Genomic DNA, 24,487 nt, shown 5'->3' with positions numbered 1-24,487 from the left:
ATGTCAATGGATATATCTGGAAGTGATGTGGGTCAGATGCTCTAAAGAAGGTGTAAGAAATGTTGCTGGCAGTTCATTTACCTTCAGGTAAAATGTTCTCCCCACACCAGTGATATGTGGGTTTGTGCACTGATGCACTGTTTTCAGCCTAGCAGACACAATATCCTCATGCTGCTGACTTCTATTTATTTTCTCATCTTTTTTATTTTGAATCTTCTAACCACAAAAAAAATACACTTGCACTCACCATGCTAAATATCCAGACAAACTAAAAGAGAAGAAAGTATACATGTACAATAAAATTAGGTAAAGGCACATAAATTGAAAAGTTTGATGGAAGGACGGGGAAAATCAGAGATACAGAGAGATCCTTGGTAGGGGAACCACCATCCATGGGAAATGCCAGAAATGATGACTGAAGCAAGAAGTAGACCAGACCAAAAATCACTGGAGAATTCAACACAGGGATGGACAAGAGAGCTGAGCAGAACTCAAAGGAATGCAAGTATTGCAGTTTGACCCAAGACTGGAAATGTGGGATAAAAAACTGCTGTGCTAAGGGATGGAAGAGGGGAAAAAAAAGAAAGGAAAAAAAAATAGCTCAAGGAATCACTGGTTATCTGATAGCTGTTGAAGTGAATGTTGAATGCAAGGTGCAGGGAGGAGCTACCCATGGCCAGCCAGTTGGTCCAGCACCCCCCATTTCAATTGGCAGCACTAGCACAGAGCCCAAGAGTTGCAACTGTAAAAAGCAAACTTGCACTGCTGATGCTGGTTTCCAAGTCAGGATTCAAGCACACTGGCAAGGGAGAGTGGGAGCAGCCTGTATAGCCATTACTGGTGATTGAGGGTAAATCTAGGCAAGCAGCTAACTCAAAAATGCAGATTTTTGTCAATGCAAAACAATTCACACATTTGTCCCGAATTCACCAAAGGTAAAATGAAAGGCAGAGGAAAGCCAGGCTGGCAGAAATCCTGCAGAGCTCAGCCCCCAGCATTGCTGGCTGGGACACGGGCACACAGGGGATGGATGTCCCAGCAGCCAGGACTTCAGAGATGGACCCCTCAACACCACTTCTTCAACTTCACCTGTATTAAATACCTAAATATGTAACTCAGACAGGGCCTGGGATGCCTGAAATGCCAGCACTGACTCAGTACAGATTTAATAGTGCCATGCAAAGCGGGACCTGGGTAACAAACACTTAACCATATCATGGCTCTATCATGGGCAGTATTTTCTAAGTATACACTTGGGTCTGACCTGTGCTTCTTAAGGAAAGCTGTAACAGCCAACCATTCAATTTTGGGCTGAAAAAAGCATCACACCCCCCCCCCCCCCCCCACACACTCCCCCAAACACAGATCCTTGCTTCATCATAATGAAAAAACAGAGAGAAAGAGTAGTAAATCAGCTTAGTTTGGATCAAAACTATCCTTCCTTTTACTTTCCAGTTCCTGAACTGGAAAATCATTTTTCACAAAACCTGTGGTTTTCAGTTTTGCCACTTGGATAAATCCTAGAAACAACACATGAATTTTAGGTGACAAATATTATTTGCTAGTTACAATTTCAAGCAGGACCCGCTGTGGTGGGACTAATACCTTGTACTATTCCATTAGCATTTACACTGTTGCAAATCCCATTTAAAATAACAATATCTCACATAGCTACTTAAAAATACAACTGTAATACATGCTTCCCATTACCAGTTTTGAAATGTCTCACTCCCAAAATTCCATTTTAAAGCAGAAGCCCATTTTGGCACTAAGCCCTGCGAATCACAGGAGTAGAATTATCCTGTAAGAAAGAGAATTTTTTCTTCTCAAAAGAAATGCTCTTCAAGCAGTTATAGAAGATAATGAATGACTCTGTACATGCTGTCATAAATTGTTAATTGGTTGCTGGGGTCCAACAGGTCAATAGAAGACTTAAAAGAATGGCTCAAAGCCATCTGCAACAGATACCACAGCTTGTACCTGGCTCTGATCAGACCACTATGAACTAATTTTTGATGCATTCTTAATAAAGGACATGAGGCTTCTTGGCAATTCCGTGTGTCCCTCTTACCAAAACACAAAAAAATCCCCCCCAAAACAAACAAAAAAACCCCAAAACAGACACCAAAAAAACCCCACCAAAAACCCTATTTGGTAAAAGGAAAAAATTTGTCAATAGAAACTAGGTAAGACATGCTGCTGTCTTTGGATTTTCTTTAAGACTCCTTTCATTAGCCACCTGTCAGGATAACAAAACGATGCCTCAGCTTTCTACAGAATGGAAAAAAAAAATAAAAGGGAAAAAGAAAATCTAAAAATACACTTTGAAGCTCCCTGTTTTGCTGATGCAGAAAGTAACAACAAAGGCTCATACATCCCTCAGCTCATCACAGAACCAGATACCAGCAAAAACACTCTAGGTCTCTGTTTTTGCTGTAGCCTGGAAGGGAGAGCATCAAGTATATGATTATTTGTAACAGATCCCCAGCACTGCATTACCAAAATAAAACCACACGCTCTGCAATACACCAGCAAACAACACTGCGAGCTCCTGGCGGCCCTGAGGGGCTCATGGCCACCCCAAAAGTCATTCCCATCCTGAGGAATTCAATATAACCTGCCTGAATGAAGATCTAAGCCTACAAGGAATCTCAGAAATCCACTCTGAAATTTGGGGAGATTTTGAATGGTTTGCCTTCTTGAAAAATCTGTCATTTAGACTTTTACATAAAACCAGGGTTTTTTCAATATATTTAGAGGTCTTCAAGTAGAGAACAATCCCCAATGGTAATTTCTAAAGTATTAAGACCATTGGTGGTGCACACTGAGAGGCAACAACATGACCACACTCTTGAGTAATCCTAAGAGGCTGAATGCAATAAACAAACAATGTGAGAATAAGATTTTTTTTAGTTCATGTTCCTACATCCAAAATTCAGTGTCATGAGGGGCTCAAAGCTTTGTACCTTTAAAACTCCTGCCACTAGTCACATATCTAACACAGAACCTAAATTTAGGTTATTATGAAATCTTAACCTGAAACAGACTTTTGGGCAATTGTTTTAAATCTTGGCCATTCCTAAGAAAGCAAGAGAAAGAAGAGCTGCCAAAAACCCTTTATAAGAGTTATAAATTTGCATTTAAACTTGTGAACAAAATTCTGGAGTCAGAGCCCGTTTTTGTTTATTCACTAAGACAGACCTGAGAAATTGCATACACCCATGCCAGAAAACATTTAAAACTGGAGAAGACATTAAAAATATTACTCAAAGCTAGACAAAAAACCCAGAACACCTGATGTGCCTGCCTCCTTCATGTTCCTAAGTCCCAGTGTGGCTTGTTTGCTGGTTTTGAGAAGTTAACTGTGCCTAAAAAATTACTGATATTCAATTTACACAACTAGTTACCTCTTGTACTGAAGATTAAGGACCAGCACTGGGATGTACTGAGGATTTGAAACATCAGCAAATTGAGCTTACATTCAGTAGCATCATATCCAGTCATGGCTACAACTCAAACACCACTGCATTAGGTGATGGTCATGTCCATGAGGGACTGGCTACTTTTAGAGAGAATTCTTGAACACATGGGGGAAAAAAAAGGTCATATTACTCAGCAAAATTTACTATAAAATCTATTTTCATCTAATTTTGACATGGGACTGTGCCAAACTTGTGGATCTAAAGGGAGAGCTATTTTTATGTTACGGATACGCACATTGAGTAATGGGTTTGTTGCATATGTTCCTGCTCCTGTGATAAACAAATAGGTAGGGGGGGAGGCTGCAGGAGCTTGCCCATGAACATGTTTATTCCACTGGCTGTGGATGACACAGCCCTGAATCCACACACTGCTCCCCACATCAGGCAACTCCAGCTTTCCCATGTTGGCCCTTTGCTGAGAGCATCGTGCTTCTACTCTGTACAACCTGAGCCCCTCAAAAGTGGAAAGAAAAAGTAAAAAAGGTTTTGCGCGGTAGAAAGACCCTGCAGGTCCTCCAGTGGGATGAGCAGAGCTGGCCCACATGGCTCAGCACTGCAAGGGACCCAAGTTGTGTCACCTCCCGATCTAGCCTAGCTCTTATCAGCAGGGCTGCAGCACTGGGCTGGGCTCTGCAGTGAGCTTGCTCCTGGGACCAGGACAGCCCTTGGTCAGCTCTGGGAATTGGAGTGAGGGAGAGGAGCTGGTGCCAGCAGCGCTTCGCCTTGCTCATGGTGCCTGTGCCTCACACCTGCAGGATGGGGCTGCCCCCAGATGGAAAAGGCAAGGCTACAGCACAGCAAAATGAGGCAGCCATGAATGACAAAGTGCCAGTGTCAAAGGAGGTGGGTTTTGGGAGGCAACCCAACTCTTAAGACATTTTACATTATTCAAATAAAACCAAAATATTTCAGCCCATTACAAATGATGGACAAAACACATCCTTAAGACTTGGAAATACGAGTTTTCATCTTGCTTCCCAAAAAGCTCTACACCGGAGATGAGAGATGCCAAACCAGGCAGTTTCATGCTGCCAAATTGTAGAAACCCAAAAGTAACAGTAGAAATTGCTGAGCTGAAGAATCCCTGACTGTCCCACTTGCAAGAGGTCATCTTTGGAAATACTTTGACAAAAACTTTCCACTATAAAGATTATGAAAAGTCTGCAACCCTAATCTTACAGGATCCCTCTGCTGTGGAGGTCTTGTGCCTGGAAGCATCTGACAGAACTGCAGAGAGAGGCCAGCAGTTAAATGCTCACAGAACAGACCCTCCTCTGCCCAAGGAGACCTAACTTCAGTTCCCAGCAGTGATAGGAAACAGAGCTGGGAAACACCCAGGAGGTGACAAGGACACAGCCTCTCCCATGGATTTCCCAGCCTCAGACAAAACTCCTCACCACTCTACAAGGCAGTGTAGTGGGAAAGGCAAGGATGAAAATCCCAATACAGGACAGGCAGCTCAGGGGTTTGGCAGATACATGAGGTCAGGGCACTGCATAAGCCAGCAAGAAATGCTGCAGATAGGGATGCTTCAGATTCCTGCTGCCTCTTGGGCACCAGGGGTGCGGCAGGCTCTCCAAAAACACATTCTTCCACTGGGAAGCAGCAGCCCTGAGCCCCCTCTGGCATCAGGTAACTGAGCTGCTCCTTTGCAAAGCAAGAGCTGCTCTATTCTTTCCAAACAATGTTATCATCCGGGAGCTTCACTCCTGCTTATCTAGCAGCTTAAGCATTATCCAGAATGTGGAAGAACGGGGCTCTGAGGCTGTTCCTCTGCCCGGGGGCTCAGTGACAAGAAACACCCCCCACCCCCTCTCCCTGTGTCTTGGGAAGGGTTTCGGCATGGCAGAGCAACCACAGCTCCAGGGCTGAGGATCTCCTCCCAGGGTAGACCCTATATTTTCCCTGCATCCCAAAAGTCACTGGTGCTCACCCCTGAGCCTCCCCAAGGCTCAGCACTTATGGAGCAGAGGTAGCAGGAGCCACACGATTCACAAACAGCTGTTCACCTTGCAAACATCATACCAGAGGGGAAAAAACCCACTGCCAAATGGCCTGAAATACACAAATAATGTGTATTTACATTGTTACCCAGACAAACACCTCACTGCAGGTGTGGGACACCTCAAAAGGTAGAGGCAGCAAACAGGATCTCACCTCTTCACAACCCAGCTCTGGACCCACCTCAACTGGTGTCCTTCTGGCAGAACGACATGATCCCTCTGCCAAGAAAGGCAGGACATCCCCCCTTTGAGCTCAGCTGAGGAATGTGCCACCCAAGAGCAGCAGAAATGGAACCCTGATGAGCCATGCCCCCGCAGTCCCTCTTCCATAGGGCCCTGCCCAGGGAGGTCGGGATATCTGTGCACTGTCACACACAAAGGGCAGCAGGACAGGAAGGCTCTGCTCTCCCTGGATGGAGGCAGGAGAGCCAAGCACCCATCAGAGTGAGGCAGAGGTGGCTGCCCATGCACACAGCGAGAGCCGGAGCCGTGCAGCCAAAAGCCGCAGTTCTCAGCGCGGCGTGGCTGATGTGACCCGACATCTCCTGCAGCAGCACTCCTGCTCCAGCTGCTGCACCACGCAGATGCCTTCACCAGCCCACCAGGAGCTGCAGCCTCAGCTCTCCAGGTTACCCATCTGTGCTGTCTGTCCATCCTCCCCTGCGGCACAGGGCACTGCGATGCAGCCACCAAGCCTGTCAGCAGTCCCCAAAATCCTGTCAAGGGCCAGCTGCCACCACCAGCAGGTCTTTGCACCACCAGGTCAGGTGTGCACACCCCTCAGCAAACCCTGCCAGGACAGCCAGCAAAAACTCTTTAAAGAGTCACAGAGACACGTGGAAATTTGTCAGCCAAAGCCCCAGCTCCAGTCGCTTTGGGGAGCAGCAGTTTTGCATCGGACAGAGTTTCCATAAACTCTCCAGCTGAGACCTCAACCTCACAAGAATCTCTCTAACACACCAACCGCTGCAAAAAAACATGCAACACAACCAACTGGGACAGAAGCTTGAAGAGACACTGTAAAATTGATTAGTCATCAAAATCATCAGACCATAAAAGAAGCTCCAGCTGTGCTCATCTTTTTTGTGTGGATAAATGCAAGAGGCAGGGCTCTATTTAAAATTAATTCCTTTTTTTTGGTTGGTTTTGGTTGGGGATTTTTTTTGTTTACTAGAGCTTGTTACTCTGGTTGCCAATTAAGCCTATTATCCAATTCCTTTCTTTTTCACCATTCCAGCAGTCTTTTTTCATAGCCTTTGAAGAAGGAAAAAAAAGAAAGGTAAATTCCAGTAAGTACTATTTTAAAATGAAAAATGTGAGTTTACAAAGAGCTCAGAAAGGTGTTTGAACCATTCAACCTTCTGTTTTAAGACCCCAGCACACACTCAACACAAACAATTCCTTTCACATTGAAAGCAATTTCAAGTCACACCACTGTGTACAAGCTCCAAGTTAAGCACTGGCCCAAATGTTCTGCCAGATCCTTGGCATAAGTGTAGGAGGGCAAGAGAAAACAAAGATTTAAATTTTGGCTAGTGTACTTCTGCAAAATCACTGTCAGCACGTATTTTTCAGTTCATACAAAACCCAGCAGAGGAAAATTCAAAGAATAACTAACTTGGAGGCAAGAGGTTCAAAAAAACTGCAGAAGAAAAACCCCAATATGGTGTAACTAATGGAACTGTTCAACACTAATCATTAACCTTGCTCACGGTATCCCACTGCAAACTGGATTTTGGCTTGGTTATAAAACTGACCCACGTTTTGTGGATGCTTTTACAATATCACCAAGTTAAAATATCCCCTCACTGTAGATGCCTGCCTTACCAGAGGCTATTTGCTGCAGATACTCTATAACAGCACCCCAGCCCTGGGCAGCACACAGACCTGGCTGCAAACAACAAGTTTTTGTGCCTGGGTATCTTGGATTCCTAGGGCAAAAACCTTAGCAAAGCTGCAACTAACATCTTCATTCAAGACCTTAAGACCATGTCCCAGTTCTACCTGTGCATTAATCACCCTGAGAAACAGGAATTCGTAACGCCACCACAAAAATGGTCCCTTCCTCTTTTTTCCACATTGAGAAAAAAAAATATTCAAGGAGGAAAACATGGATTTTCTAAAGAGGGAGCAGGAAGTTTCCTAGTCATACTCCCAGGCCAAGCTGCAGTTATATCAGGTTGGGTTTAACTTGTCTAGTCAAGCTCTGGCCATCTCCAGCCTCTCTGGGACCCTGTCCCTACACCCCATTCCTCTCGCTGTGACCAGTTCTTAACACCTCACCGAGAAAGCTCTCACACATATCTCAGCTGCAGCAATACAAGGAGCCCTTCTCATTCCCACTGCAATAATTTCTGCCTGGGTGCTAATTTGTAAACTAGGCAAATAAAAGACAAACTTGGGGCTAGAATTTGTTTTATTGCCATTGTTCTGTCCTTTGGGTGGGATGGGCGATGCCAGTGCGGCACATTGCTGCCTTCCTCCGGATGTTCAGCCAGCCAGCCTTCAAATTGCACAAAACTCTGGGATTTTCTAGGATGACTGTATTTATACTGCTGTCCTATGGGGAAAAAAAAAAATCCCTCAACTGCATTTTCGGAGGAAATAGGAGCAAACCACTGGATTCATGCCTTGTGCACAGCTACACCAAATAGCACCCCATGGATGGTGCTGGTTCCTACAGACACGCTTCTCCTTCCCAGACCCCAAAGCCTCTCTGGTCCCATTATCCCAACACCACTACCATCAAGAACCTTTAATAAGCACCAACAACCCCATAAATCTGATTTTTATTGCATGGCAGAAGCCTAATTACATGATTAAGTTCTGTCAAAAATTAAAGCCCACACACTTGCTCCAAAATTGCAATTAGCTCTTCCAGGTACCAAATAAAAGCAATGCTAACATTTCAAAGACATGTTTGCAACACAGCTGAAACAGATTACATTACTGACCCAAAACAAATTGAGGGCATTACTTTGAGTCCCTTTCCTTTAATTTTTTGGGTCTGCTAGTGTTATAAATACAGGCACTGTGATCCCTCTAAATTGTGACCACGCAAGTCCTGAGCATGAACAAGCTAAGCAGCTCAAACACCTATTAACTCCATATTACATGTTCTTATTCTGCTGGAATCTTCTGTTCTCTCCAGTGTAATACTTTGCTGGGCCTCACTACAGAGGTGCAGAAATGTTCTGCCATGAATCCCTTTATTTCTGTGACATTGCCTTTAAAGAAGATTGAGCTTTTTAAATACAAGTCACACATCATTTATTTTCTACAAAAACAAGCCCTGTAAATGAAACACACCCTGTGTGTAAAATGGGACAAGATCTGTATAAGACACGCACTATGATCGGAAGAGAAAGCTAAATTAAGCTACTTAATGATTTTCAAAAGAGGAGCAACATTTTAGCAAAATGTAACATTGCATATTAGAAGTGAGGGAAGGTCTGCGGCTATTGTACTTCCCAGCAGTTTTCTAGCAGTGCCCAGGGAGAGGTTTGTCACACCTGGGGAACAGGAATGATACAGCAAATGATACAGCAAAAACATGGTCACATGGAAAAACAACACAGTAGGTACCCAAGAAGAGAGCAGGGTACCCCAAGAAGATGGAACTACGGTGGGATACCATCCTCACCTTGTGTTTCCTTCTCATCACCAGCACTCTGAGACCACCAAAAGCAAACCTCAAACCCCAACTGACTGCCCAGGCATCCTCCTGCCCTTGTCCGAAATATGGACGTGTGCCTACAAAAAGGGAAATTGCACCTGACAGGTTCTAGACTTTTTTTCTCTTTTGATGACATAAGTTATCTTTTACAGCTTAACAAGGTAACATTATCATTAGATGTTGTATTTTTAATTATATAGGTATATGTAACAAAGGGATGAACCCATATTAGGGCAAGCTTATGTGGCAGCAGCCCTTTACATACCTGACCCATGCCTCTTCCAAAACACCTGCATTAAAGAATGTTCTTGAATGATGTGGGAAAATGGGCTCAATCGCTAAAATGGGCTCCTCTGAGCATTTGGGCTGAAAGGCCTTTCATCTCCCTCTCCTCCTGCTGTCAGAGCTAATACCAAATGCACAGAGCAAAGAAACACCAAGCTCAAGATGTAAGGGCTGGAATGGACCTGGGCTGCAGTGAATTACCTGCACCCTCCAGCCTCAGTGTCCCCAAGCACCCTCACCCTGTTTCTCGGGGTGGCTGTGGGACCCAGCAGCGCTGCGCTCGAGGGGTGGACAGAGGCTGCCTGGGATGACTAGGCACTTGGGGGAGGGGGAGTAATGAAAAAAATAATTAAAATAACCAAAATCAGCAAAAAAAAAAACCCAAACCAAACCCAAACCAGAGATGGCTTTGTGCCCGGTGTGGCTAAAGAGCTGCATTCTGGCGACTTTTGAGCTTGCTCAGTGCTGCTGACAGGAGGAAAGGCACCAGCAGCAGGGAGCAGCCATGTTTCCCAGCAGGCTGGGGGAAGGAAGGCTCCCTCAGGGAATTCGTACTCACCTGGCGGTTTCATGTAATATTGCTCAATATCGGACATGTCCGTGTGCAGCGCACAATCGAGATAGTGCAGGATAACTTTTCTACTGAAGTAGTACCTCATGCCCATCAGAAAGATGGGCAAACAGCAGGTCAGCAGGAAGGACTTGGTCACAACAAAGCACATTACTATGGAGATAAGGAAGAGAAATAAACGACACCTGTCAGAAAAGAGAATTTAGTGTTGATTTCGGAATACAAACTCGTTATAAAAATAAATCAATAAAACAAGCACAGTCAAAATATACATTTGCAGCACACACACGGTTCACGCTCTCGAGATTATCGTGCTAAGGCATGGCGTATCGCGACGAGATAACCCGGAGAAGTTTATGAGGTCCTGAAGGAGGCGGTGGGGAGGATTCCCCCACGCCACGGCAGGGCCCACCGAGCCCTTCCGGAGCGGGGCCGTGGGGACCCCGAGGGTCCCGCACACCCCAGGCCCCCTCCGCTGTCCCCGGTGAGGCCGGAACGCGGCCGGGTGGAGGAGCCGCGCTGCGGGCAGCGCTCCGCAGCCATGTGTTCGCCACTGCGGCAGCGCTATTTCCATCAGCACCGACTCCCAGGGCAGCCACCCTGCCCGTTCCCATCCTGGGGGGCTTTCTGCGGGTGTCTCGGAGCCGGCGGCTCTCTCCGGCACGGCCCAGAGCCACCGGCTGCGTCCCCCGGCCCCCCAGCGCCTGTCGGGGGTCCCGTCCTCCCCGGTGTCTGGGACATGGGGTGCGACCAGTCTGCGGCCACCGGGGCCGGGAGACCACCCCAAAGCCCTCTCGGGGCGGGGACACGCATTATTACTTTTTGGCACGGGAAGGGGACACCTTGCAAGCGCTAGTTTTGGGCATTTAACTCAGGGAGGTGAGGTGACCCCGCGGCTCCGTCCTGCTGCCAGGGGTACCCCTCCCCACGCCGGGGGGAAATGGGGGCCGCTCACCGGCGGGCCCGGCTGTCTCCAGGCAACGCCGGCACGCCGGGCCCCCCTCGCCGGGCTGCGCGGGGGCGGCCAGTGCGCTCCGCTCCGCTCCCCTCCGCGCACTGCAATAACCACAATGACCCATCTACCCTCACCCCCGCCGCGACCTCCCCTTCGCGGCTCCCCGCCCTTAACACCGCGCAGGGTCGCGCATCCCCGGCGGCCCAAGGCTCCCCCTCCAGCCCCCGCCGCAGCGCTGCGGCTCCGCGGCCGCTCCGCACGATGCTGCGGCGCTCCCCCGGCCGCACCGCGCCCCCGGGTCCCCGGCGCCTCCCGCCTCTCCGACCATTTTGTCAAGACCCACAGCGGCGAATAAACCCGGCGCCCCCCGCCCCAAAAAGGAGCGGATACTCACCCGCCAGCAGCCCGTAGAGCAGCTGAGTGAGGGGCTGCTGCTTTAGCCCCCTGAACGCCGTGTTGGGGATTCGCTCCATGATCCCCTCGTAAAAGATGCGGCGCACCACCTCTTGTTCAGAGGGGTGGAATTCGCGGATATAGACATTGTCGCGCCTGGGGTCTTCTTTTGGTGGGGTGAGGGGAGGTGGGGGTGAGGGAGGGGAGCCCGCCAAAGAGGGCCACATCTGGGAGGAGGAAACAATGATCGTGTCTTTTTTGGATCCCGGGATTGATTCATGATCTTCCGCCACAATCTTGGTCTCACAAACCATCTTGGGAGACAGACAATGCATGCAAACCGGCCGCGGGGAGGGGGCGAGGAGAAAAACGGGAGGGGAGGCGTCAGAAAATTAACAACAACAACAAAAAAAAAAATTAAAAAAAAAAAAAAAGGAAAAAGGGGAGGGGGAAGGAGCGGGGCGCGGAGCCGGCACGGAGACCCGCGGGCAGCGGGGCGCAGAGCAGCGCGGCCGGGCGGGACGGGAGGAAGGAGCCCCGCTGCATTTTGGAGAGGCATTTATAGGGCGGGGGGGCCGCGGGTCCCCGGGGTCCTAGAGCCCCCCGCATTGGCTGCGCGGGGTCGCCATGTGATCGGGGGGGCGGGACACCTCCCCCTGCCCCCCCATCCCTGCACCGCCCCTTGCAAATTACTACGGCGCGGGGTTGCGCGGAGAGCCGGGGGACGCGCATCCCTGCCCGCATACACCGGCGCACGCGGAAGGGGGTTATTCATTTATATTTTACGTATCTGTTTATCTTCTGCGAGCGCACTGTGCACTCAGCAGCTTTCTGGAGTAGTCGCTGCGGGTGCGCGGAGCCGCGGGGAGGGAAGGAGGGAGGGCTGGCCGGCGGGCTCCGCACCGCGTCCCGCCGGGCTCCGCACCGCGTCCCGCCGGGCTCCGGCGCGGCTGCTCCGCCGTGAGTCCCTCCCCGTGGCGGCGCGGAGCTCCGCGGAGCGCGCCCCGGCTCCGCCATCCCGCGCCGAACGGGCTGGGAGACGCAGCCGCGCGGCCCCCGGCTCGTCCCAAACCCAAGTAAATCCCCCTTCTCCATCCCTTAGCGCCCCCGGTCAGTAACTTTTCCTGCCATGCCCACGCCACTGCGCGGTGCAGAGAGCGCGGCCGGCCCAGCCGCCTACGCGCCCCTCCGCGAGGCGGTGAGAAGAGGTGGAAGGGGAGGGGGGATGCGCAGGGAGGAGGACGGGCTCCTCCTCTTCGCAGGACCCGAAAAGCTTCGGCCTCTCCCGGTTGGAACCGGCCGGCATCTGCCCGAGGCATGCGCCGTGCGCGGCCGGTGCAGGGACGGGGCTGGGCGGGGAGACGGGAGGCTCAGGACTCCCCCAGTCCCGAGTGGTGCATCCCCCGAGAGCTTCGTCTGCGCCTCCCCCTGCCCGCTGACAGCCCCCAGCAGTACAAGCTGTGCCTCTCCTCAAACTTCACCTGTGCATCCCCTGGGACTTGAAATCCTTGCGAGCCTCAGCCGTGCCTTCACCTGCAAGGTGCACCCGTACACCCAATGAAAGTTTCATCAGTAGCATCCCTGTATTCCCCTGCCAGGTGCACATGTCCCTGTGAGATGCACCCCAGCTTCATGCCTGCATGTCCTGGGAGATGCACTCTGCCGTCAGGGAGTGCGGCTGTGGCGCTGGAACTCTGCGGGATTTGCCTTCCCGGAGTTCACAGGCTACGCTTTGGTCCTCAGGAAGATGCAGTGACTGGATCTTTGCTTCAAGCCAAAGCTTGATTTCGCTGTGATGATTGCGTAGTGGTTTCATTGCTTCACTTTTCTATTAAAAATAGTTCAGGAGTATGAGAGAAGGAAGGGGGGAAGCTTTAGATAAGGACTTGGAAACCTTCCCACCCAGAGGAGTGGTGCCAGCACCCTACAGGCTTGCTCTGCATTGGGCATCCCTGGTGAGAGAAGCTGCTCCTCGGGTGGCTGTGGGACCTGCTTGTGGCCAGGCACTGCAGCACTGCCAGGCTGCCTGAGCACCCGCAGAGTTCCCCTTTCTAACGAGCATTGCCTGCAGCTGCAGTCAGAACAACCCCCAAAGCCTCTGACTGTCTGCACTGGAGATCAAAATATGGGATTATAAAAGGCATCGTGGCACAGGTACAACCGTGGATGAGTTGGCCAAAAGAGCATCTCCTGCTCAAAAGTGGAGCCTCCCGTGGGAGGGAGATCACCCTAATTAGGAAAGGCAAGGCACATGGTATCCCTGCATCCCCCCTAACATCTCATCAAGGAAGAAGCAGTTGGACTCCTGCACTTGGGAGATACCTGGCAGCCCCAAGTTCACCAACACAAAGAGTCAGTGGATGGGGGAAAAAAACTGAAAAAATCGAGGCAGTGTTTGCCTTTGAATTCTGAAAGCTTCGGGCCAAAGATAGGAGGTTGCTGTTTCAGAAATATAATTAAGATGATGCTTAGTTCCCACTTGCCTGGGTTAAGCAGGCATTTATTTTCATTTCATCCTTTCTAGTCACATGCATTCCTTATTTATGAAATTACTACAGTAATAAAAACAACCCATTCCTTAAAAAAAAAAATATATAAAAACAACCTACTGCAGTTATGTAACAGCCAAGGGAGCTCCCAATTCTGGGCTATGGACCTGAGTGTTTGCAGATGAGTTATCTTTAGAAAAGCACTAAATACTTGTTTACTATTTATGCTGCCACATTTGAGCATCTTATGAGCAGTAATTAACATTTCCTGTTCCCCCAAGATAAGGAGGTATCATCCTTGGCCATAGCAAGGGAACCGAGGCACAGAGGGATGCAGTGATTTGTGCACCATCATGCAGTGAACTCTAAGAAGACACAAAGCATTGGACCAAATTTCCTGAGTCTTTCCTTACTGTATGAATGCCAAACTTCACCTTTACTATTGCAAAGCCAGGATTCAGCTTTGTCTATAAATGGAGGTGAAGGGGAGGTTCTAGGGGTGCTGCACAGTGGGCAGGAGGGAAGGAGGAGCTGAAAGCTCTGACTGACTGAAGCAAATGTCAGTGAAAATTAAGGGCCTCTCTGAAATCAATTGCAAAAGCCAGTCAGGTTCACAGACGGCAGATTTGGGTCCCTGGAATGAAAAGGATATTGTTAACAGCAGCTTGCTGGCAAGGCAACTGCTCTGCCAGGAGCTTTTGGTCTTTAAGAACACAGTTGTCATCCCAAGTCACTGAGGATTTTACTCTTGAGTTTACTTCTGCTCCTTCAGGACCTGAGGGTAAATCTCCCACATGCCATGACCGACCGCTGAACCTCACGGATAGAACTAATTTAATTAAGATGGACAGTTTAAGGTTTGAATGTCATGCCAGTGCTCTCAGCAGCTCTCACTGCTCAGTGTAAAACCGGAGATTGTACAGATGTTTGATCCATTGGTACATTGGGGGGAAAAAACCTGGGATAATGAGGGCAGGCTGTGTCACTCTGGGGGCTGAGGAAATTCAAGTATTTCAGTAAGAAATATGTTTTGCCTTCAGCAGGTCTGATTTAGGCTGACTTTGTTTTGGATTAGCACATCAAACCAGTAAGCCTTGGAAATGCCATTATTTATCCTTCCCAAATCAGCAGCTCTCGTCTTGGGTCAAAGGGAGTCACTCCCTCTCAGGAGCCCTAGGAAACACCCAGAAAATGTAGAACAGAATTACCAATTCCCTTGCTGACAAGATCATGCCCTGCTCTTTGTCTGTAATTTTAGGTTTTCTGTCCAGCCCTGGGCTTTGCATGACTTGAAACATCTTCCAGCCAGATTTTACTGTAACTGTTTGTCCTGGGGTGACTGGACACAGTTGAAGCAGTGAGATCAGTGTGATTGCAAATCAGGGAAGCAAATCGGGAAGACCAGTTGCTCTCCCAAAGCAACTACACCTAAGGAGTGGGGAACACCAAGGCAGGTCCCCTGCAAACCTCCATGACCCACTGCCCAGTGTCTTCTGGACAAGGAGAGGTCCTGCTGGCTCTTCAGCAAAAGCTGCAAGCAGACACAATCCTTTGCTCATCAGGGGCTGTATCTATCAACCTCAGCAATTAACTGGTTGACAGCAAAAGCTGCCCCAGGTTATATTAATGCAGTGACTCCGGAACAGCTCATCCCAGCAGGATGAGGCTGTCTCTCAGGGATGGCTCCCACCCTGTTCTTTGCAATGACTCCATCAGTGAGCAGGGGAGAAGATATTCAGGTTTAAAGATCTTCTCAACTGCCTTCAGCTTCTCCTTCAGCCTGGACCTTGGTAATTTCAGCTGTTTTTTCCATGCTTGACCTAAGATGCCCGGAGCAGGCTAAGCACACCCAGCACCTCTGGCTGTTTGGTCAAAGCTATCTCCCACCCTCCTGCTTTGCTGGGCTGGGGAGAAAGTAAAAGCCCCTTTGTTGACTGCAGATGCGCATATGAATGTGGGGCATTTGCCTAATAAATTTCTTCCCAAAGGGGGATTAATTAGCATCCCAAGGTTTTCTCATTGCACTCCCTCTGACTGCAGCAGCTCCGCAGCACCTTCTCTTAGGGATGCTGGTTTCCTGCTGAGAGTGTGTTGCTGGCCCCTTTCCCCTGCACAGACCCCGAGGGCTGAGGATTCACAAATCTCCTGCTCAGGAGCCAACACTGGCAGCAGCTCCCATGCTGTGTGAATGTCTGGCAGTGACCACACACACATCCTGGTGTCCCCAGTCCTGCATATGACCCATCACAGCAGTGATGAAGGCTCCCTCCTTCCCTGTGTGTCTGGCTGCTGTGAATAAGTCACTATGAAACCTGACACGCCAAATTATTTTCAACTGGTAAAAATCCGTGAATTGGTAACCAGGGCCAGGGGTGGGATCTGCTGACAAACTGATCTCTACTGGTGTTGGAGCTGGCTGGCTTTTGCTTTGGGCACAGCAAGGTGGGAAAACAGGCCCCTTTGGAGTCACAGAGCCTCACAGCCCAATGTGGATCTCAAACAGATCAAATGAATCATGTGCTAAAAGCAGTTGAGTTTATATGTAAAAGGGAGTTCAGGGTGACTAGCTCAGCTGTGTAAGTCTCCCCGGGGGATCTCTGAAGATTAATCTCTTCCTACAACTTTTTTGGGCTGAAAGAGTTTTGTGGGTTGTGAATTAAATACAAATGTTTCCCAAACAGTGTGCACACCCACGGCTGGCTTTATCCTCTGTTGAATGGGGATTTTTGAACTTGCATGTACATTTAATGTACAATAACATCTATGTTGAAGAAACCCCATTCCAGATCAAAGCAACATTAATATCTGAGCTATGTAGCAATTGCATAGAGATTTATCTAGAGCACCTCAGTGCAGCCATCAGGAATGCTTTCAAACAAAGAAGTGTTCAAGGCCAGAGTGAGTGTGGCTCTGAGCAACCTGGTCTAGTAGAAGGTGTCTTTGTCCATGGCAGAGGATTGGAACTGGGTCTTTAGGGTCCCTTCCAATCCAAACCGTTCTGTGATTCTGTAGGGATTTTAAGCATCTTCATTTAAGGGGTAGTATTTTCTGACACTGGATATGAAGTCCTGGGGAGAAAACATGTCTTTCTTTCTTATAATATTTTTGCTGCAAGCTTAGATTTTTTTTTAAAGGTTGGGTTTTTTCCCCCAAATGCTACCAGAGACTTTCACTTCAGTTAGCTGTAGGAGACAGAGCTGTGCAAGCAGACCAAGCTCTGTGATGTATGGGGGAGGCTGTCCAGGGGCTGTGTTGGGAGCACAAGGCCATGAAGGAGGGGACAGGGCTACATGTGTCCTGAGAAAAGCTGAGGCCACAAGAGCTTTTCTGCACGTGGGAATAACACAGGAAATGCTCATTTCTTGGGGGTTTTCAGTGCAGGACTTTACACCTTCTTTCTAAATTAGCAGCACTGCTTTGGAAAATTACATTCCTCCAGTCAGTTCCTTCTCTTGCTGTAAATAACCTCCAGCCACCTGAATTTTGGCTACCTGCTTGGGTCAGCAGGGTAGCGCTATTACAAAATCTGCTGCATCATGAACAACTCTGTCAATGTGTATCCATCTTTGCTAAGGAAGAAGGGGAGAACATGAGGTTAATGACTGTACTTTTGACCAACAGCTATTTTGCTGGTGTTTTAAACAATGATTGTTTTAACTAACAATCACCAAAGTACAACTGTAGCTTTATCATGGGACTTGGATGAAGAGCATCTTATGTACTCTCCACAAGGCAGGCACTGCAGCCTGACAGCAGGTAGGGGGGAAGAAGTTTGAGAAGGACCAAAGGGAGGTAAAAGGAAAACAGGAAGAAAATTGGAGCAGAGAAGGTATGAGGATATTCTGCAGCAAGGACAGGAAAATTAGATGTCAAACCAACCACGAGTAGAAAAACCTCAAAATACTACTAAATGCCCTGGTTCAAGATGAGCTCTGCAATGATAAGGCAGGAAAAGATGTGGCAAGGTTACTTGAAGTTTTTCTGGCTATATTTGAGAGTCAGTTCTGTTGAGTAAAGGAAAGTCACATTTTCAGCTCAGCCTGCAAGGCTGCCCTGTTTGCCCTGCTTGCAAGGTCCAGCAAATGCCCCAACTCCTCTGACAGCTATGTGTGTGTGTAGCCTCGGGGGAGGCAATATAGATCATCCCCTGTATGGGTTGGGCTCATGTCAGAGCTGACTTTACACTGGTTTTTCCAGCACTTTATCCAGGCTGGGATTTTCCTTTCCTTTCATAATGCCTTTCAGCAAGGAGCTAAGGCAAATTTTCAGGTATTTCCAGTTTTCCTGCTCAGTGATGCCCCCAGGCCACACTGCTGCAAGACACAGACCACAGATCCCCTACCCCCTGTACATGGGCTGGGGGGACACTCACTCCAGATGCCACAAAGACCTGGGCTCAAGGAAAAGCAACACCTATCACAGTGAGAGGCATCTGACTGATCCTCCCTTCTCTGTCTGGGGGACCTCAAGTTCTTAAAATCACATTTCCCACAGCTGCCTGATGCTTGGTTCTCTTCTCTACAGAGATCCAGAAGTCCAGCATTCTCCTTGGGGACAGTCTGAGTATGGGGACAAGTTTTGGGCATCATAAATTAGGATCCACAAAGAGGTTTTTGGGGAGCCCTGGGCAGACTCTGAGCTGGCCACAGACAGCAGTGCTCACATGTGCCCCCTGCAAAGGGCATTTTGGACATCTGCTCAAGGAAGGTTCCACACCAAAGTTCACTGGTGGGGTGGAAGGATAGACCTGCTGTAGCAGGACACAGCCACACATCTGTTTCACAGACTGGTTTCCAGTGTTAGATGCAGACCTGCCTGGAGAACCAGGAATCCCCATTTTCCTTGTGTAGATGAAGATAGAGCAGCTTCAGCCTAGGCTCTCCTGAGAAGTCCAGTTTGGTTTTTTGCGTGTGTTGCTCTGATTTTGCTTTACTGGGGGTGTTTTGATCCTTGTGTGCCCTATTTCCTTTAAAACTGAAGTCCTTAAAGCTTGTGACGTTTGAAAGCTCCGGTGGCATTTTCACAGTGGTGAGGTTGCTATGTTGATTGCACTGGGCAAATTCAAAAACCACAGTGCCTTCCCATGGCATCACAGCCCAGAGCAATGAGCACGGCCTGGCACCCTGCAGAGGCCAGGACAGGGAAGAGGCCATCCTGCCACTGTGGGTGGATAAAACTGGGCTGAAACACAGCCAAAGTGAGCCAGCCTTGAGTCACCTGTGGTCCTGCATCCTCAGTGCTGGCACTGAACTGCTCCCTCTGTGTCAGACAGCTGCCGTGCCTGTCTGTTTGTCCAGCTGGGAAAGTGGGTGAGCACCTTCCTAGAATGAAACCACTGTGCAAACACACATTCATGCCATTTTCCCTCATCTCACAAATGAATTTGAACTTGATTAAAAACAAAATCAGGGCAACTGATGCAGCAGGGGCCAGGGAAGCAATGATGGATACAGGCAAGAGGTGCAGGGCTAGAGCTGCAGGGGGCTGGATGACAGCAGCTGTATTCAGAAAATAGCAGCCTGTGACCCTGGAAAAAAAGGAGCCTTATTGTGAGAATTACAACATCACCCAGTCAATGATGCCAGCCAGTCAGGGGAAGGAAGGAGGTTTTCACATCCCAAAGGTAGACGGCTTCATGCTGGTCTGGCCCGAGGATGAATTCACTCCAAACTTGGGAAAGACGCAAGTAGTTCCTTGGGAAACAGAGAGCCCGTGCAGCTTCGGCTGCAGGAGGTGCCTCCAGCGTGGAGAGGAGCCAGACGAGCTAATCTCCCCTCGTTCGAGTTTTGCTCTTGGATTTTTGCCCCACCATGGAGCCAGAGGGAGCCAGGGAGCCCAAGGCTGCCCTGGGCTGCTCGGAGGGACAGGGCTGGCCTGGGGAGCTGGGTGCGCTGTCCTGGCCGGGCCGAGGGAGGACAAGCGGGGCTCATCCCGCACTGAGCAGCGCCGTGCGGGGAGCGGGAGAAAGCAAAGGCACGCAGACCTCCAGTGGCCCTGCCGAGTACTACAGGGTACTGCTGCTGCTGCTGTCACTGCCACTGTCACTGCTGCCACTGCCACTGCTGCTGCTGCCACTGCCACTGCCACTGCCACTGCCACTGCCACTGTCACTGCTGCTGCTGTCACTGCCACTGTCACTGCTGCCACTGCCACTGCCACTGCTGCTGCTGTCACTGCCACTATCACTGCTGCCACTGCCACTGCCACTGTCACTGCTGCCACTGCCACTGCCACTGCTGCTGCTGTCACTGCCACTGTCACTGCTGCCACTGCCACTGCTGCTGCTGCCACTGCCACTGCCACTGCTGCTGCCACTGTCACTGCTGCCACTGCCACTGCCACTGCTGCTGCTGTCACTGCCACTGTCACTGCTGCCACTGCTGCTGCTGCCACTGCCACTGCCACTGTCACTGCTGCTGCTGTCACTGCCACTGTCACTGCTGCCACTGCCACTGCCACTGCTGCTGCTGCTGTCACTGCCACTATCACTGCTGTCACTGCCACTGCCACTGCTGCTGCTGTCACTGCCACTATCACTGCTGCCACTGCCACTGCCACTGCTGCTGCTGCTGTCACTGCCACTATCACTGCTGTCACTGCCACTGCCACTGCTGCTGCTGTCACTGCCACTGCCACTGTCACTGCTGCCACTGCCACTGCCACCCCAGGGACGGGGACCTCGCCTGAGGCTCCTCTTCTTCCCCTGCCACTGCAAATGAATAAACTGTGCTCATGTGCACAGTGAGGGGTTCTGTAGGAACGCAAAGCGATATGGAAGAGTTACTCCTCTCCTCCCTGCTTCAGTGGCCAGTGCCTCAAGCATAAATAAGGTTGGCTGAGGCTGCAGGCTGTGCTTCAGGTCTCAGGGAGAAGAGAGGATGGTGCCCGAAGCCCTGTGTGACACTGCCCCGTGGCAGCCCTGGGCTCCATCTCACTTCTGCACCCCAGAGCCTGCAGCTTCTCTAGGAGGGTGCTCTGAGGCACAGGTCCCTGGGAATGCAGATAAACCTGCATAGTCCTAATGTGGGCCTGGGACCTGGTGTGGGCCCAGCTGCTTACAGCTCCTGCTGCACATTGGAAACACAGAACCTGAGAGCAGGTGAGACAGTCAAGGATTCCATTTCCCATACTTGACCGTATGATTTCTTACAACGAGGGACCAGTGCTCAGGAATGCTCAGTGGGAAGCACCGATGGTCCAGAAGAGGTCTGCCCTAAGGATTTTCACAGTGCTTCACTGGGATAAGCATCACGCATAACCTCCCACCCACAGGAATGGGTGCAGTACAGAAACTCACTACCTCCCTTCCCTTTACTCCCTCCTCCTTTGAGGTGCAAAGGGGCTTTCCCATGGATATCCTCCCTCTTGGTGTTCTCGTCCAGACAGGCACAAGGCTTGAACTCATCAGCTTCAGGTGATTTCATCAAAACACTTCTAACAACCACCACTTCTTCATGTGCCTCTATTGTAAACACCTCCATAAGGAATGGTTACTCATTTACAAGGTAGTGCTCTACGTGCCAGTCTGCTGCTCCTGCGAGAAAAAAAAAGTAGCAGTATAAACCCCTAGGGTTTGGTGATGATTTCCTGGGTTTAACAGTGACCAAGGAATTAGGTTTGAGGCTTTTTTCTTTTGTGATCCCTTTGCACCACATGGCTGCTTTTACTTCACCTAATTTCTTAGCCCCAGTCTCCTCCATGGCTTTTTCTGACTTTCCTGATGTCCATCACCTTCCCATCATGCCCTCTGCAAGAGGCAGAGTCATCTCAAAATTCAGGACAAATGATTTAGATGCCAATGAGGTATCTAGTGTGGCTACAACAAACAGGTTTTATAAGGGAAAAACCAAGAGCTGTGCTGAGTACAAAAGGGAAGATCAGAGGATTTGAGTTCAAGGCTTAGTGTCTAATTTCAGCCTGTCCAAGTGAGGATTGAAGCCTGGTAAGAAAAACCTCCTTCCTTGCTGTCCTCTGTCCACCCGCTGGTACTCCCTGGGGGAGTGCTGCTGGCTGCTTCAAAATTCAATTTCTGCACTGGCAGTGGCGTGTTGGGTCTGGCAGTAATTGCTTTGCCAGACAGCTCTGCTCATCACTGCCTGCATGCTGAGGGGCCAACACAGCCGGGATGTGGTGCTGGGATAGTGCCATAAGTCACAGGGCTGCAAAAACCCCATGCTTTTGGGTCAGCACCCCCTGCACTCAGCTGTGCACTCACTCCATGAGTGGCACACCAAGGCTTGGGGCTCAGTGCCTTGTGTTTGCTGAGGGTTGGAGCCTTGAATCAGCAGCACTGAGCCAACAGCCTTCCCATCCCATCCCATCCCATCCCATCCCATCCCATCCCATCCCATCCCATCCCGTCCCGTCCCGTCCCGTCCCGTCCCGTCCCGTCCCGTCCCGTCCCGTCCCGTCCCGTCCCGTCCCGTCCCATCCCATCCCATCCCACATCCACCTCTACCCTGCTGTATCCTCTCACTGTACTCTGGGGTGTCCTACCTAGTAGGAAAACTTCTGAGTGTCCACAGGTTCCCTTGCTGCTGCTCACCCTCTGCAGTTCCCTGACTATCCTGTGCTATTTCCAGTACATCTCCAGAAAATAGCTCACTCCCCCCGACACCACTGGCTCTACAGCAGGGAGCAAACTCAGCAATTTACCAGAGGGATTCTGATTCTTTTTTTAGAATCCTATTTTAGCCTTCTTTTTCTTTCTAAATTTGTTAAGTTAATCCTTTTTTACAGCTCTGGGAGTGAGGTGCACCATCTCAGGGCCCCCAGAAAGACTTACTGGCTTCTCAGCCTTACTCCCTGCAACCTGCTTTCCTCACCTTGCCCTCATGAGCCCCCTTTAATTTGGACAATAAAAGATGCTCTGAGCTAAGCAGCTGCTTTTTATTACTATTATTATTTTTAAAGCTGCAAACATCACCATCTCTTCAACTACAGCAGAGAAGGTGAGATGGAAAATGTGGGGTTTGGGTATGCCTGATCCAGGATGGCAGCAATGTTGCTTGGGACTGAAAACTTCAGAGTCCTAATGTAGATCAAAACTGCGGGTGATATCTATTACCTTGCAATCTGCTCCATCTCTAAATCCCTCATTGCAAATAGCCCTTCTCGAGACCATGCTTTGTCATGGGATCTGCCTTGTATCTGCCCTGTGCAGAAACCTGGTCTCCAGAAAATCTGTGTGTAACATCTGTGGGTCATCTCAGTTTCAGTGGCTGGGAAGAGGGTGATTTGCTGTGGTCATGTGAGTTTCTTTTCAGTTGTTTTAGGACATCAACACACTGGTACAACTGGCCCAGATGACATCTGTTATTTCTGCAATGCCGGCTATGTATCGTCTTGGCTCATTTTCTATTAGATCCAGTTGTTCTGGCTGATATGCTATTGACCTTCTCAGCTGGTTCAGCACTTGGCTCCCAGGAGGTCACTGGGTGCCACTTTGAAACAGGCTCAGTGCTTACAGATATTCTGCTGGGGTGAGGACAGATTTCATCCATTTGTTTCAAGTGTGAGCACCTTGAAAGATCAGCTGGCCTTTGCTACCAGCACAAGGTCACTGCCATACTTGCAGGCATCAGGAAGCATCCATAGATCAGTCTAGCCCTGGAGTTTCAGTAAATTGTGTCATCTGGAATGTGCAGCTCAGCAGCTCATGCTCCCGCTCTTGGGAATCACAGGTTCACATCACAGCATGACCAGGTGCTGACTTCAGCTTTGTTAGGTGGGAGGAGATGCCATAGTGATGCATGTACTGAAATACCTATTAAATATGTAGCAGCCCTGGGGGAAAGAATTACCAGGGCTTGGGAAAGAGGGGAAGATAGAAAGACAGGGTGAATGACTGACCATTGCACATAACTGCACTACAGGAGATTGCAAGTAAGCAAAGAAAAAAATGTTGGGATGCCATATTTCATAGAGTGACTTGTTCTTGTGGGCAGTGATTTCTCCACATAGCTTTATTTTCTACTTTTGCTCATCTGTTTGCCCATGTTCAGCCTCTAAAGCAGCATTTCTGGTTGAGATGAGGCCAGAATTTATGAAGATTTCCTTCATCGAGTACAGAGTGTTTCCATACTATTCTAGGGCAAGCTTAGTCTGATCTGTCATTAGAAACCTTTATAGATGGGGAGTCTGAAGCTTTCGTCAGGAACTTGATCTCTGTTTTTATTGTCTGGTGTTTAAATCTCCTTTTAGTTACTTGTCTAACTTGAGCCACTTTTGCTGGATATTACTCCAGTTATCTGTTGTCCTCTTATCAGGAGCTGAGGGACAATGACTGACCATCTCCAGCTCTGTAACAACCTTTTACATGTTGGATGATTATTCTCTTTTAGCATTTTAGCTTCCTTTTCTAGGCTAAACAAGCCAAGACCCATCTGAAACCTGGAGATTCATCTCTTTGTGCAACAATTGTGATTTGCAGTGTGTTTCTGCCTTGGTCCCCAGCAGCATTGCCATGGCCCAGCTTCTTCAGGAGGCTTCCCAGGAGAGGACACAACCTGTGTCTTTGAGCTTCCTGGTGGTTTTGGCTGCTTCTGGTGCTGTGTACAGGGAAGGAAATGGAGCAGAATCTGTCCTTCAAGGCTTTTGCTTTGTCTTTGCTTGGTTCAAAAGCCTGTGTAAC

General features: G+C 49.4%; 1 protein-coding gene across 1 annotated transcript in view; it reads right to left on the bottom strand.

Moving 5' to 3' along the window:
• Window positions 1–11,958, bottom strand: part of ASPNAT (aspartate N-acetyltransferase) — a 32,814-nt gene extending 20,856 nt beyond the window's left edge. Inside the window, exons 1-2 of the mRNA XM_005517892.2 lie at window positions 11,367–11,958; window positions 10,006–10,170 (exon numbers count right to left, since the gene is read on the bottom strand). Coding sequence (XP_005517949.1) covers window positions 10,006–10,170; window positions 11,367–11,700 — 499 coding nt within the window. The 5' untranslated portion in view covers window positions 11,701–11,958. The remainder of the gene's footprint in view (window positions 1–10,005; window positions 10,171–11,366) is intronic.
• Window positions 11,959–24,487: the final 12,529 nt, after the last annotated feature.

The sequence above is a fragment of the Pseudopodoces humilis genome, chromosome 6 (genome assembly GCF_049639895.1).
Source record: "Pseudopodoces humilis isolate 2021_Gansu_Grassland_sample_001 chromosome 6, ASM4963989v1, whole genome shotgun sequence".
Lineage (NCBI taxonomy): Eukaryota > Metazoa > Chordata > Aves > Passeriformes > Paridae > Pseudopodoces > Pseudopodoces humilis.
The sequence above is the reverse complement of the archived record's forward strand: the minus strand, read 5'-3'. Positions and strand labels throughout refer to the sequence as shown.